Source organism: Toxotes jaculatrix, chromosome 7 (genome assembly GCF_017976425.1).
Source record: "Toxotes jaculatrix isolate fToxJac2 chromosome 7, fToxJac2.pri, whole genome shotgun sequence".
NCBI lineage: Eukaryota > Metazoa > Chordata > Actinopteri > Toxotidae > Toxotes > Toxotes jaculatrix.
In genome coordinates this window covers 6,786,553-6,800,729 of record NC_054400.1, presented here as the reverse complement: position 1 = coordinate 6,800,729, position 14,177 = coordinate 6,786,553, and the positions used below count along the sequence as shown (strand labels likewise).

General features: G+C 42.4%; 1 protein-coding gene across 2 annotated transcripts; it reads left to right on the top strand.

Moving 5' to 3' along the window:
- The first annotated feature begins 251 nt into the window (after positions 1 to 251).
- On the top strand, positions 252 to 13,233 carry LOC121184076 (calphotin-like). Of its 2 annotated transcripts, XM_041041464.1 has the most exons (12): positions 252 to 482; positions 3,079 to 3,507; positions 8,393 to 8,440; positions 9,673 to 9,717; positions 9,902 to 10,300; positions 10,533 to 10,565; positions 10,730 to 10,795; positions 10,893 to 11,015; positions 11,455 to 11,577; positions 11,715 to 11,831; positions 12,042 to 12,142; positions 12,286 to 13,233. In XM_041041464.1, exons 1-11 carry the CDS (start codon positions 438 to 440, stop codon positions 12,102 to 12,104), a joined length of 1,491 nt encoding a protein of 496 aa, XP_040897398.1. In that variant the 5' UTR covers positions 252 to 437; the 3' UTR covers positions 12,105 to 12,142; positions 12,286 to 13,233. The 2 variants fall into 2 exon arrangements, with proteins under 2 accessions (XP_040897398.1, XP_040897399.1); XM_041041465.1 differs by lacking the exon at positions 9,902 to 10,300.
- Positions 13,234 to 14,177: the final 944 nt, after the last annotated feature.

Genomic DNA, 14,177 nt, shown 5'->3' with positions numbered 1-14,177 from the left:
ATGTGCTGTCCAAAAGTATTTCTCACTGATCCAGGACAGGGGGTGTGGCACTCTGTAAGCCCACGGACCTCTCTCTGTCTCTCTCTGTCTCTCTTTGCTTTAGTGGAGTGGTTACATAACCCACCATCCAGCCCAGTATATAGCCCAACTCTGATTCAGTCATATCACTGAGCTGTCGTGCACGTGCATGTGTTAGGTGGGGGGTGTGTACAGCTCTCTCTCTCTCTCTCTCTCTCTCTCTCTCTCTCTCTCTCTCTCTCTCTCTCTCTCTCTCTCTCTCTCTCCACGCCCCTTATCTTTCATCACAGTCCTCTCATAGGTTATTGGCGAAGGTAACGGAAGGACCGGGGGCTTTATAAAGATCCACTTTATTCACTCGGCCTCGCTGCCCGTTTTTATTCCTTCGGTTATCCCTGTTTCCACCAGCAAACAACAAAATGCCCAGCAAGAGGAAGAAGAATAAGCGTCGCATGAGGAGGGTGGTAAGTGGTGTCAGGCGCACTTTTTTTTTTGCCACTAGAAGTGTTCTCATCACGATCACATCAGAATATGAACTCAAGTCAGTTAGTGGGGACCTTCTTCTCTTGGTAAATGATGAAAATGACCATTTGGACACTTTGTAATATTGGATGTTTTAACTCGTTGCGTCTTGTTTTAGTTCACTAAACCGATGGTGATTACTGATGCGTAAAAAACACTGCACATAATATTGCACAACATTGATGCACTTCCAAATATCAACAGAAAGGTGACAAATATTGAGAAGCGTTTTATAATTTTTTTTCTGGCACATCATTTTGTGGTAATTCTGTTAATATCAATCAGGACTCGATGCATTTGTTGTAGCTTTTCTTGTGACGCTACGCGGAGCGCTCCAAGCTCCGTGCGTAAAATCTCGCAAAGATGGAGGGCTGTGCCAAAAATGCAGCTGAAGAGATTATATCGAAATCATACAGTCAGTTAAAGTTGCACGACGCGTGAGATGTTTCTGACTCTGCTTTAGGTACAAAAGAGAAAGAAGATCGTCACTTTCGGCTTTAACTTTTTGGCTTAAGTCCCGTGCGCCATGTGCGTTCTCAGCGCGCTCTGTATCATATGGTAAAATTCAGCGATGGAGTTTTTAGGTTTTTGTGTTTCTATGGTTTATTGTCATTAATCGTGAAACATTCCACATTAAAAAAAAAAAAAAAAAAAAAGCACAAAAAGCCATATTTTTTGCTGACGAGCAAAGGATAAAATACAGCAGACCCCCGCCATTCATGCAAGTTCACTTACAGTACACAGTGTCGTGACTTATAGGGCTACACTGCTGTTGTTATTACATAATTCAATTTGCTGACCCAGCATCGCCAGTGACATGATAATTGACAAATGTGACTCCTACCCCCTCCTCATTCCTCTTAGGTAACTGCCAGAAATTTCACTTCTGAACATTCAGTGCCCAAAGAGAAGCAGTGGGTGTGGCAGAGACGGGAGGGGTGTATGATGAATGAGAAAGTAACACAGAAGCTCCAGCTTCTCAGAGGGCAAAGGTTACTCCATCCCCAAACACAGTTCTCTCATTTCCAATCATAATAATTAATTGTTTCAAACCATATTCTAATTACTAATAATGTCACCTTAAAAATGATCACTTGTGTTACCACTAAAAGTTCACTGGAAGCCCAGTCTTCCAGCTCTGGTAAGACTTCTCAGTATGGAGTTTGTGGCATTCTTCCTAAAACCCCCACCCTTCCTTGAATCCTCTGCTGGCTGGCCAGTCTCTGACTCTCAACACCACACAACTGTATTTGGTAGTGTGTTGACTAGAGGAATGTCTTGCCTTAGTTTTGCCAGATTGTAGTCTGCACAGTCTCTCTGATTCTCTCAGAGTCTGCCGGTGACACTCAGATAAAAATGGCCCCTGAAGTCACTTACAGTGTGGTGTTATCACCAATTCCCTCAAAGATATCAGAGCACAGGAAGGGAAAGAACTGCTGGACACTTGAAGACGTCAAGCTGAGTGCTATTCTTTGACCACACATGCCTTTGCATATAAACACCCTGACTTTGATAAAATGCGTTTCTCTCCAAGGTTGACTGGACCTCTTTAATACATCAGCACAGTTAACAACTCTGAGTAATTAAAATTTATATAGTACTCTGTGGTAGTGAAGTTTGGATTTCTAGACAGCAAGCTATTTGTGGGCAAAGATAAGGGAGGGGTTGTTTTGACGGTGGCTAGCTGGACAGGCATTGACATATGCACCTACACACACACACATGCTCCAGTGGCTTACAGCATTGGTCTAGCTCTGTGAATGCCTAACTGGCTGTCGGCCTAACAAAAGCATTTTTGGGGAGTGATTGTAACCTGATTATAACCTGATTATGATGTGATTAGCCCCACTGTCTGGCCCGCGGGGCAGCCATCAGTGCTGCTGACTCGCACGGTTTCCCTTCCCGCTTCACCAGACCTGTCAGGACCGCTCTGATTCAACTAATTAGCTCCCATTATCTAACTAGCTTTGCTGGGTCCACTCCCAGTTACTGAGCCCCTCCCTCCAATGGTCTGTGCACCCTAAACCTCCATTAAAGCCCAAGGGGGTTTTGTCCCGAGCTGAAAAACATGTTGGACCTGGCTGGGATGGCATGCCTGGTATTCCTGCAGACAGAAATGTGCTAGAATGAAGAGCAGACTGACAACAACATCAGTATCTCAACACGCTGAGGGCCCCAGTAGACCCCTAAAGATTGCATTTTCATTTGTTTCTTTGTATTTCAGCTTCAGAAGTTTGCGTTTTCATACTCAACACCTCTTTGAAGCCACTGTACATTAAGTATAATTTATGTTTGTTTATATCACACAAAGAGCCCAAGACGAATTATGTGGAAAGGTCAAGTTTCACACTCTTTTCACCTTTCAAACTTTAAAAGGCTCAGTTGTTTGAAGGAATATATCAATTTATATTACCCTAAGCTGATTTACTTATTTTTAATTTAATTATACTTGGTAATTTGTGTTATGTAACAAGTAAAATGCCATTGTAATGACAACAACCATTAACCCAGATGCTTTTGTGTCTTTCCCCTATGCAGCAGGCCCAGAGGAGAGCTCTTGAAGAGCAACATGCCGCCAACCCGCCAGTCAAAACCAGCCCTGGGATTGCAGTAAGTGTGCCCCCTGCAGCATCCCCGAAGAAAGCGACTAAAACTCAAGCACCAGCTCCAGAAAAGGTCCCACAGGCCGTTCCCATTGCTGTCCCCATTGTGGAGACCCCCAAATTAGAGCCAAAACCAGTTGTGCAAGAACCTGTTGCAGAGCCCGTCCCAGTCAAAGTAGAGGCACAAGAGCCTGAGGCTGTGGTGTTGGAACAGACTCCAGCAGAAGTTGAGGTTGAAGTACCAGCACCGGTCACTGAAGAAGCACCAGTTGTCGAGACCCCACCAGCGGTGTCGTCTGTAGTTGAAGCTGCTGTAGTACAGGAGGCTGAACCTGTCATTCCTGAAACAGAACCAGTAACTGAGGTAAGAATGCAATTTTTTTTCAAAACAGGTGTGGATGTTGACTGAGCAATAAAAAAAAGTTTGATTTTCCATTATCAGTACAAAATTCAAGTGGAGTTTCAGTCTTCTTCAGACTTCCCCACATCAGTAGAGCCTTATTCCAAAACTTTCCAACCAATATTTTTTCTTTGGTGTTTCCATTAGTTTTAGAAATCTGACCTTTTAATTCACCAAGCCAGTCCCTTTTTGGAACAATGAGTTGTGTTTGAGTTCAGCATGTGCCTTCACTGAAAGTGCACGCATCTGCCATTTTACATGCTTGTTGGTCAAATGCTGAAAAAATGAACATCATTATGGTTCTATTTTGCATATAGTTTGCTGGAAAGAGTCACTTTATGTGGGCTGCTTCTATATATATTTTGTCAGTTTGAGTTTGGTTTTTGAGGATGTTTTTTTTTTTTTTAGATTTTTATTTGGTTAAATTGTATGTGCTGTGGCTTGGTCCTTATGGGAGAAGGGATGTGGCATTGGAGGGGTGGGGGTGGTCAGAGGGAACAACGTGTTCCATTTAGCAGAGAGGTGGAAAGTAGAAAAGAGATTGAAGGCTACATCAGTGGGAGTCAGGGCAGAGCTTTTTCAGCAGTCATTATACATGATCACCTATGACAACACTTTATGCATCAATAAGCACAAGTGCCTTGCTTTTATATTTTCTTTACTTTTTATAGTAAATTATATCAAGAAGGGTTTGAAGTCCGTTAAGAATAAAAAAGCTTCTGTGTTGTATTTAAAGAAGTGAATGGCTTTTGGCTTTTTGTTTTGCACAAGCTGTCTGTATTGCATTTTTACTGTGCCCAGGGATTCATACAAAAAAAAGGACTTCACTAAATAATGTTTCCCCATATCGTTTTTAGCTTTACATTTTCCTTACCAAGTTGAAAAATGATGGTCACCGAGTTTTTGTTGTTTCACGTAGCCATCATGCTCATATTTTGGGAACAGAATGTTCTTTTTCAACCAGTAGACTGCAGGCTATGTGGGGAGGCATTTACAAGCTACACACTGCACATATACTTACATCCGTGTGCCTACACACTTGCAAATGCACACACACGTGCACACACACACACACACACACACACACACACACACACACCACATTTATGGTCTTTGCTCCCAATAACTGAGCCTTAACCCCACATATGGTGCACATGTATGTGCTCACATGCATGTTAGAGTGCACGTGAGAGCACGATGATGCCCAGGCCCAGTGGAGAGGAGGCGTTATCAGTGGCACGGCCATTTCCTATCACTTCACTCAGTGCTACACTGTATGTAGCCATCCCGCTTGGTTAACATAGATGCTATTTATTTGGAGGTTTGGACCGTGACCTCTAACCCCCAAGTGTTATGCTGTACCCTCTGATCTATACAGGACCAATAAAGCTATTTTTGTAGGCGATGGACCGCCCATCATTGTCTAGTTCATAAGCTGTGGCAGCATCCACCCCTTCTGTCCCTTCGCCTCTACTTCCCTCCTTCCCTCCCTCCCACCCACCACACCACCCATCTCTCCTCTTCCTCCCTTCCTGCCTTGCTTTTGTCCACTCCCTCATTGCTTGCAGGCTCAGCTGAGACGCACAGAAACACGTGTAGACACTTTTGCAAAACTGAAAATCAGTCAGTCCGGCCCTCTTTTGCAAAGGCATACAGATGTTTTGTTTTATGAGCTTATTCTCAATTTTGACTTTGTGATCCTCAAGCTTTAGTAAACTTGCACTTGCGGCCACATTTCTGCAAGAAGGTGTTCACTGTGACACCACGTGTCAAGCTACAGTCGAGACACTCACAGGTGATCAGAGTAGGCATAAATGGGACTCGTATTCAGCTGGCTTTGGGGCCAAAAAGAGGTGGCCCCACTACCTCTGGATGTCGCCGCGGAGACTCAGGTGAGTATAAGCCCACCAATCTACAGACCCACTGAATGTGTTTCATTTTTCTGTGGCCTAAAGCGATGGTGGGTGCGGCTCCTGCTAAGACTGAACATTTTGTACCAGCTTGCTCCCTCGGTGCTCCCGCAGCCCTCCTCTACTCCCCCCCTTCTGTCCCTCACAGTTTTCCCTTGTAAATTTGCTCTACCTCGTCAACCTTCCTTCCCTCCCACCATTCGTTCCTCTCTTGTCTCTCCTTTCTCCCTCCTTCCCCCTCCTCTGCCCTCCCTCTTTCAATTTTCTCTTCTCCCCCTTCCCTTCCTCCATCATCCCCCTCCTATCATATGGCGGCCTGTGGGCCCTTATTAGCTTGTTTAATCAGCACATGCATGCATTCCTCCATGTGTCATCCTTTCATTGTTGGTTCCTTTTTGGGAGAACTAGTAGGAAACAGGACTGGGGAAGGTGGGATGTTCTATGTTGGGACGTGGTGGGTACATCCGCCTGTTGAAGTGAGAGTCTGTGCATGTGTGTAGTCTAGCCTTTGGTATTTATGTGCTGAAGAGGAGCTTACAGACAGCTGTCACAACCTTTTTAAAGTCTGTGACGAATTTCTAGTGAAGGGATGACTCGGGGTACATTTGCTTTCAGTTTGCTCTCAATGAAAATGCAACTTACAGCATGATAGCAAATAATTAATAAGCACATTTTCTTTTGAAAGTAGTGGGAGGACAAAGATGTGTGAAGTGATACTGATTTCAGACTTGGAAAATCATCACCCTGTGGCAAAACATGTGAGGACCCCCAACCCTCCTTCTCTCCAGTGTCCAGCGTTCCTCCTCACACGTACACACACACACATATGCAACCCTCCCAACATTTCCTGGCAACTTTTATTGGTTTGTTTTGTGAGGCACTATGGAGTTTTGTTAGCTCAACCATTTGCTTTTGCACAGAGAACAGTCCAAATGTTCCCTCTCCTGTTTTAATTTTTGCTTTGTAACTATTTGACAACTCCCCCTTTAATACTAAGAATGATTTCACAAAGCCTTTGTTATTTTTGTTTTGACTTATTTTGTAGTTTGTAGTTTGTAACTTGTAGTAATCTTGGTAAATAAGATTAGTCTTTGCAAAACTGTTTCTGTAAACTCTTAATTGGTTTTCAGAGATCCAGAAAAAGCCAAAATGAGATCTGTGTGTGTATGAGTGTGTGAATGTGCATGAAGTTGGTTGGATTTTGTTTTTTTTTTGTTTTTTTTTACTATGCTAAAATGGTCCGCATAAAATGTAGCTGTTCCTAGGTCAGTTAGGTTTGTGTTGACTTTGTCTTTTAGTAGGATTTGTGGGTCAGGATCTGTATACAGATCAGTTTGGTACAGAGTGTTCTGGTGCTGGGACAGGCCGGAGGGGCTGTGTATACTGTATGTAGCCACGTGTGTGTGTGTGTTTTACCATTAAGCAAAGGAAGGCCTGTAGTCCACCTCCCTCCCTCCTTTCCTCCGTCTTCCTTTATCTCCCCTATACCATCCCTCCAAGGCTATAGCTGGGATAAATATTTACCTTTCTCAACTATATGTACATGTTTGCCAAATTGGCCTTTGTTGAGAATTTGCTGAAATCTTGCAGGATTAGATTCCTCACCTCCCAGTATCACATAATGCGAAGATGGTCAAGAAACTTAAATGGAACCACTGACATTTGAACTGTCTTCTGTGAGAGTTTTCATGCTACAATAGACAGATGAAAGATGATTGTGGCCAGTTGATGACTGGCCTGTTCTTGACTAGCAGCTGCAGCCTGCATATGCTACACTTGTCCTACATTGAAGAAGAGCTCGTACAAAACAGGCTAAATAATTTACTGTCGGGACTATGAAGGTTTACAATATTTATGTGCTGCTCTGTGTGATTGCCACTATGGCTCAACACACATGGCTGCACAACGGGTGCTGCCAGTGGCCATTTAGGCTACTGCCAACTGCAAATTGATGGCAAGGCTGCAAAACAGAAAAAATTAGTGTCTTCTATCATTATCTGGGCATTTTTGGGCATTTCTGTCTTTAAAGTACATATTTCTCTGAGCAATACTAATAACATCAGAAATGAACAATAAGAAGAAACGGTCCTAAAGCAGTGCTAACCACGGAACATTGCTTCACCTTCTGATAAATATTTAATGTCTTGGTCATGGAGATTTTGGCAGGTCACGCACTTGAACTTCTCTTTCCATTGCCAACTTGCGCCATTATGAATGCTGAACAGATAATTAAAGATGTAATTAACGATGTGAGGGTTTTAAATTTGTGTGGGCTTTGTGGAGTTAGGACCTAATGGAAAAGACAAATTTAATGAGGTGAATATTCCAAGTTTTCTGAACCTGAGGTGGATTATACAAGGTGGGTGAGAAGGGGGCGTAACAGCTTCCCTTTATGCAATTGGTTGTAACATTCCTGCAGGATGTATAATGTTTCTCCCCAACTAAAACTATACTTACACACAAAGCATGCTCTAAGGAGTCTTTTTGCATTTGATGTTTGTGGAGCTCGCCAGTTCAAATTTACAATCTGAAAACATTCTCATTTTGGCAGATGCTTTCTCTTTCGGCCACAGTAAACCCGCAAAGACTCTCACTGATTTTTCTCCGTTAAATACCTCGAGGCCATAACAGCTACAATTTGGCTGACAAACTGTTGTGCAGAAGATCATTTTGCTCCGGGCACATTTTTAGGACAGCTGCGTGTGCCCCTCCCAACGTTCAACCTTTAAAAAAGTCAGAAACAGGATAAATGGCAGCAGCATAAAATAAAGCAAATATTTTTAATTGCCTGTAAATGTATCCCAGAGTGCCTTTTTAATGAGATATACTGTTTGCCAACTACATTCAGGTTTATTAGATTAAATACATGCACAGTATACAGTATGTTTATGACAGTTTTGCTGACTCGCGAATAAACGCTCTCCCTCTTTCCATCATAGGTCACACCCCCAGCTGAGGCTCCAGGGGCAGCTCCTGCTGAGACTGAGGTAAAACAAACCTGTATTTTACTCACACACACACACACACTCACAACCCCAAACCTCAACTTGCTCAGGCAGTACATTGTGGTATCAGCCAGAGGCAGATGACAGGTGTGAATGAGTACAAGCATAATTCAACATGACACTTTTCAAGTGAGACCTGCTTTGATTTTTGAACAGCTTATTACAGAGACATCTCTAAATGTCTTTGAAGCGGCTCTTGTAGAGCAGAACAGCACAACTGTTTTTGCCAAAATGAAACAGCAGTAGGCAGAAGTTAGTACTGCGGTGTTATATCTCAGAGATGTACTGGATAAATTTGAAGTTTATCTGGAAAATCTTTCAGTTAAAGAAAAATGGTTAAAAAAAGAACAAATCCCCCAACCACAAAAAATGCTCCCTTAACTTTTCTGTGACAAATAAAGTTATTTAGTTGCCATTTAAAAATGGCAAAGAATGCATTAATTGAGTACAAAAATCTAAACGTTTATGGTGACATATTTCAGTGTATGTGGGGATTTTGCTCGTATGTCACACCAGAACAGTTCTGGAAGTGACGGCAAACGTTAAAACAAGAATAACTCAAAGTTTCCACTTGTGTTTTATAAGTTTAAAGCAGCAGAAACAAGCTTTTCAATGGAGAAGTGTAAAAAGTTCCTGTGACTTAAGCCTCACACTTTATAAATAACAACCACACTTTGCCTTAGGTCTTTTTCCTCTTAAATAACACAGTTCTCAGTTCACAATCTGGCTCTCCTACTCCTATGTTTTTCTTGAAAACAAAACAAAAAAAACAACAGTAACAAAGAAGCATGTTTTTAAGGTGTTTCACTGATCTGCAGACAACACAGCACATAGAAGATCTTACTGATGTTCATTACTGCCCCCCCCCCCCCCCCCCAAAAAAAAAAGTAAACTAAAACTGCCGTTAATAATTGTTTTGATGTGATTTAAGTGCTGCAATTGATGTGAAAGCTGCAATTAGGCAGCCAATCCTAAGAACCACAGCAAAAACATTCACATAGATTTAATTATAATGAGATTACTTTAAGCTGTGTGCTCTGTGCAGAAAATTGCCACCTACAAAATGTTGGCAGTTAAGTTTGTTTAAGTAATAAATAGCCATTGTTTGTTTATCCACCAATCTATTAACCAGTTTATCCATCCAGCCATAAATAAATCTGTCATAAATAAAGATTTTCCTAAACTGTTTTTTTTTTTCATTGGTCGTCCTCCAGGTTCAGTCAGTTGACACTACAGTCATAACCACAGAGACTGAACAGGTGAGACCGAGCTTTTTTATGAATGCACGGCTCGATATAATAGTTGTTTAAGATGTAATGTAGTAGTTTTGGTCATGGATGTTAAATGACTCTTAGTCTGTCCACAATGTATGTTTGTCCCGGGACAAAAACTTGCATGCTGCATGGTTTCTTAACGTGTGCTGTGTTGGTTTTGCACGTGCAGACGCATGATGTCTGCGAGCCAGAGACTGAAGTGGAGGCTGAGGCCTTGGCAGAGGAAGTCACAGTCACAGAGGTGGAGGTGGAGGCAGAGGGGGCCGTCACAGAGGATATCTCCACGCCAGAGCCCGTGACTGAAGCCGCTGAGGAGCCGGTGGTTGAAGCTCATACTAGTGACGAAGTTTCTGCTGAAGCAGAACCTGCTGCAGCTGAGGTGGTTACAGAAACAGTCGTGGAATCAGTGGAGGAGGATATCACAGCGATACCTGAGCCCGAGCAGGTGATTGAAGCGGCTGTCAGTCCTGCAGCTGCAGCTGAGGAGGAAGAGGATGAAGCTGAAGTAGAGGTGTTGGCTGATGAAAGTGCGGCTGAAGTCCCTGCTGAGCCTGTCACAATCGCAGAGGTGCCACACTGATGAAAATACTTTCCTCTTCTCTCTTTTTTCATTTTTATTGTGAGATCATTTGTTGCATGTGTGCAGCATGTGGCTTAAATATTTCAGCAGCAGGTGATCAAACAGGTGGTCAAAAGCTAAACTTTATGTTCTGATTTTATTTGAATTTATTTCAAAATTAAACTTAATAGCAAACACCAAAGAGGCACCGTGAACTTTTCTTTTGTTTCGTTTATTTCAGGACGCTCCTGCTCAGTCTGTGGAAATTCCAGTGGTGAGTATTTTTTCTTTCTTCCCCATTAGGAAATACATTATGCAGTTAATAACAATTTTAATGCATTTTACTTATTACCCTCCTTTTGGACTGTCAAGTAACTTTTGCATGAGTAAGTAACACTTCAGAACTAGAAGACACTACAGCACCTGTTGTCTCACCAGGTGCCAGACGCCGTCCCTGAGGCTCCGGTAGAAGAGGCTGAAACTCCTGTAACTGAAGTGAAAGAGGTAAAAGCTGAGGTTCGCTATAATGTTTTTGCTCATTTACCTACTTTATGTACTGTGTGCTTATTGTGGGGGACATTTCTTTCTTGTTGTGTCCTAGGCTCCTGCCACCCAGGAGGTTGCTGACACGCTGGTTGATGACACACTGGTTGATGACTTTGTTGTGACAGAATCTGTCTCAGCAGTGGAGGTCGCCATTGCTGAGTCTGCTGTTGTCCAGCAGGTGAGAACTACACAAACAGGAATTTATCATTGGCCATTATAATTGTTATATTATACCTAATAAGCAATATTTTTTTCAGTCACAAAAAAAAAACTTGCCTTTCATTCACGTCCTGTGTTTGTACTTCCAACTATTTCCAGCTGAAACAGGATAAGACCTGAGCTGTAAATAAATTGCAGATGTCTTAAGGCCTGTGGCCACCAGGTGGCAGGTTGCAACAAATGAATGCAGCCTGATACACTCTTGGCGTCACTGTAAAAGTAATCTACCGTCAAATCCATGTAATTTTTTTTGTCAAAATTGAGTTTAGTTGTATTTTTCTGAACTTATCCTGTGTCATTTAAACTGGATGATCAGGGGGATTGTTCTTAAATGGTCCATTTGTATATTCATTTTCAGCCGTTCTTTTCTAACCCATTCCTCTTTCTCCTGCATTTAGGAAAGTGTGGCAATGAGTGACACCCCCAGCGCCCAAACAGAATCTATGGATGTGACCTCTGCTGAGCCTGAGCCAGAGCCTGAGCCTGAGCCTGAGCCTGTTACTGCCCCTGCAATGGAAATGGTCATTTTAAGTTACTGTCTTGGAGACTATTTGACAGTCACGTACTAATAAATATGGTCTATAGTACACAGTCTTTTAAAACGCATATGTGGACTCTCTGTCTCCTAACCACCTCTCTCCCCTCTTTTGTTTTCCAGGATGCCAGTGCTGAGCAGACATGTACGGATGTGCTGTCAGAAGAACCTAAGTCAGAAATCTGTGACATTCCCTGTCAGATGCAGCTGGCTGTGGAGTCTGTGCAGCTGAACTCAGTGGTAAAGGAATTTAATTTAAGACAAGAGGCCTAGCTTTAAACCTTTTCCTGGAGTAGAATGATTCACGAATACACATCATGTTTCCTGCGTGACTTGTTTTTGTCCTGGTTATTCACATATGACAAGTACTGATTGGAGGTTTTTTTTTTTTACTTGTTTGCTATTAATCTTACAGTGCATTCACTTAATCTAATGTCTTTTGTTGTTCAGGAGATGTCAGTGGAGACAGTGCTGAATGGACACATCGTCCCAGAGGTCTCCATTGAGGGCTAGATCCACACCACGCAGCTTGGAAGCCCTTTTTTGTCTTTGTATGCTGCTCACAATATTGAATCAGTCCTTTGTCACGTAGATTACATCTTATTGACCATACTGTTAACCTTTTAACGACTCAGTTTACGCTACTTCCAGCAGCCACTAACCAGGACCTTATTTTCCTCTGTGTGTATTTCAGATTCACCTTTGGTCATTTGGAGGACTCAAAGCTTTAAAGGGAGTCAACCAGCTGACCTTTTTTATTTTTTAGGGCTTACGACAGAACCGGCAGGAAATCAAAGGAACATCCACACTTTGAAGTGCCTTTCCTGTGTTGGTTCCTGTCAAAACACCAAACCAGATGTCAACATGCCAAAACCGCTGCAGTTAAGGCAGCAGAACAGACTGTTGTCATAAGTTTGCAGAAACAGAAACAAACATTTTGTGGGTCCTTTTAAGCTGTATATCTCCCAAAAAGTAATGTACAGTGAATTTGCATTAGCAGTGGAAGCAGGAGTTGTTGAGAGATGGCGATTTGTAAAACAATAAAAATGGCGGTGCCTGGTATTCTCACATATTTCCATCTCCCCAGAACATCTGCCTCCACACTGCATACACTCAATGCATGTGAATACTGTAGCAATGATGAAAGTTGCTAAAGTTTGTACTTGGGCCTATGTTCGTACTTATGAGCGGGAGGGACAACTTTTTTTTGTTGTTTTTCTGATTCACATCTCAAAATCACAGTTTTTGCTTGACAGGCTCTTTAACTTCAGTCAGAGCTTTACACTTCACCCTAGCCTCTGTTTCTGCCCCCTTCTCTGTCCTCCAGTTCTCCTCTCTGCCTCCACTAATGCTTACATTAGTCTGATGCTAAAACACACCACAAAACTAGAGCGGTTAGGTTTTATTACTCCAGTGGCCTCTGGAGAATGGTGGATATGAATGGGACAAAGTCAGAGGTCTTTTTTTTTTTTTTGCATTTCTTTTTTTTCTCACTTTCTCCTTTTTTAATTCATTTTGTATAGACCATATGATGTGCTACAGTTTTGTGTTCAAAGTCTGCGCTCTGGAGGGGACGTGATGTGATGTGGTGATGAAGACCACAAGAGGGCTGTTTGATGGTCGGACTTAATCCAACTTTGAAATAAAGCTGTAACACATCGTGATGCTGGAGTATGTGTTTCAATTTGGATACACTCTTTCACTCAAAAAATAAGAGAGACAAAAAAACTGAAAATCAGAAATGCATCAGTCCTGGCAATACAGAAACCAAAATGTAAAATGTATATTTTGGCTTTCAAAGATGCAACCTCTGTAAAAATATTAAAAGAGACATAGGCACAGAATTGGGCTCGTTACTCAAGAACCAAGGGGGAAGTTGTAGGTTTTAGCAGTGAGGATCACTTCCGCGTTCAAAAAGCTGCAGTTTCTCGGTTGCCGCTGGGGGCTGGCTCCAGAAGTGAGCAATTCTTCATAGACCCCCAAGTTAAAATAGCCAACTTTACAGCCTAAAAAACTATATTTACAGCCTGTACCACAACCATTTTAGTGTTATTTAGGCTTAAATTTATTACATAAATTAGGGCATGGTTACGTTGAGTGACAGCCCCATTGATAGGCACTGGCAGTTAGCTCTTTGCTAAACCATCAGCTGGGCTAGGCGGCTACATCCAGAGGCTTCCGGCTACCTCCAGGGGTTGACAGGGGCTGCAGTGTCCGTGTTTGTTTGCCAATGTTCGGATAGGTTTTTGTGACAATATGGCTTGTTGTAGAGTAGACTTTACTAACCGACCGTCGAAGGAGTCTGTGCTGCAGTTTTTTCGGTAAGTAAATTTCTCACTATTTTACCTGGATGTTTGCACTAATTAGCATGTATTAGCATATTTTGCCACTGGCTTCTGACTTAATTGCCGATTTATGGTCGCTGCTGATGCAGATAGAGGACCGGAGCAGCTAATGTTAGGAACGCTGTTGCGGTGTGTTCCGTGCTCTCAGAGGGGATACTAGGCTACAATTTTATTTTGTCTCATTTTTCTGTTTAAAATGTCATTGTCACATTGCATGGACAGAGCAGCTCCGTCAGTCAGC

What these genes read in the sequence shown, in the direction of transcription:
- LOC121184076 (XM_041041464.1), top strand. Translation starts at nt 438, where the DNA reads ATGCCCAGCAAGAGGAAGAAGAATAAGCGTCGCATGAGGAGGGTG. An exon ending in AAACAGAACCAGTAACTGAG is followed by an intron (nt 3,508 to 8,392) that starts GTAAGAATGCAA and finishes TTTCCATCATAG; the next exon opens with GTCACACCCCCAGCTGAGGC. An exon ending in TAACCACAGAGACTGAACAG is followed by an intron (nt 9,718 to 9,901) that starts GTGAGACCGAGC and finishes TTGCACGTGCAG; the next exon opens with ACGCATGATGTCTGCGAGCC.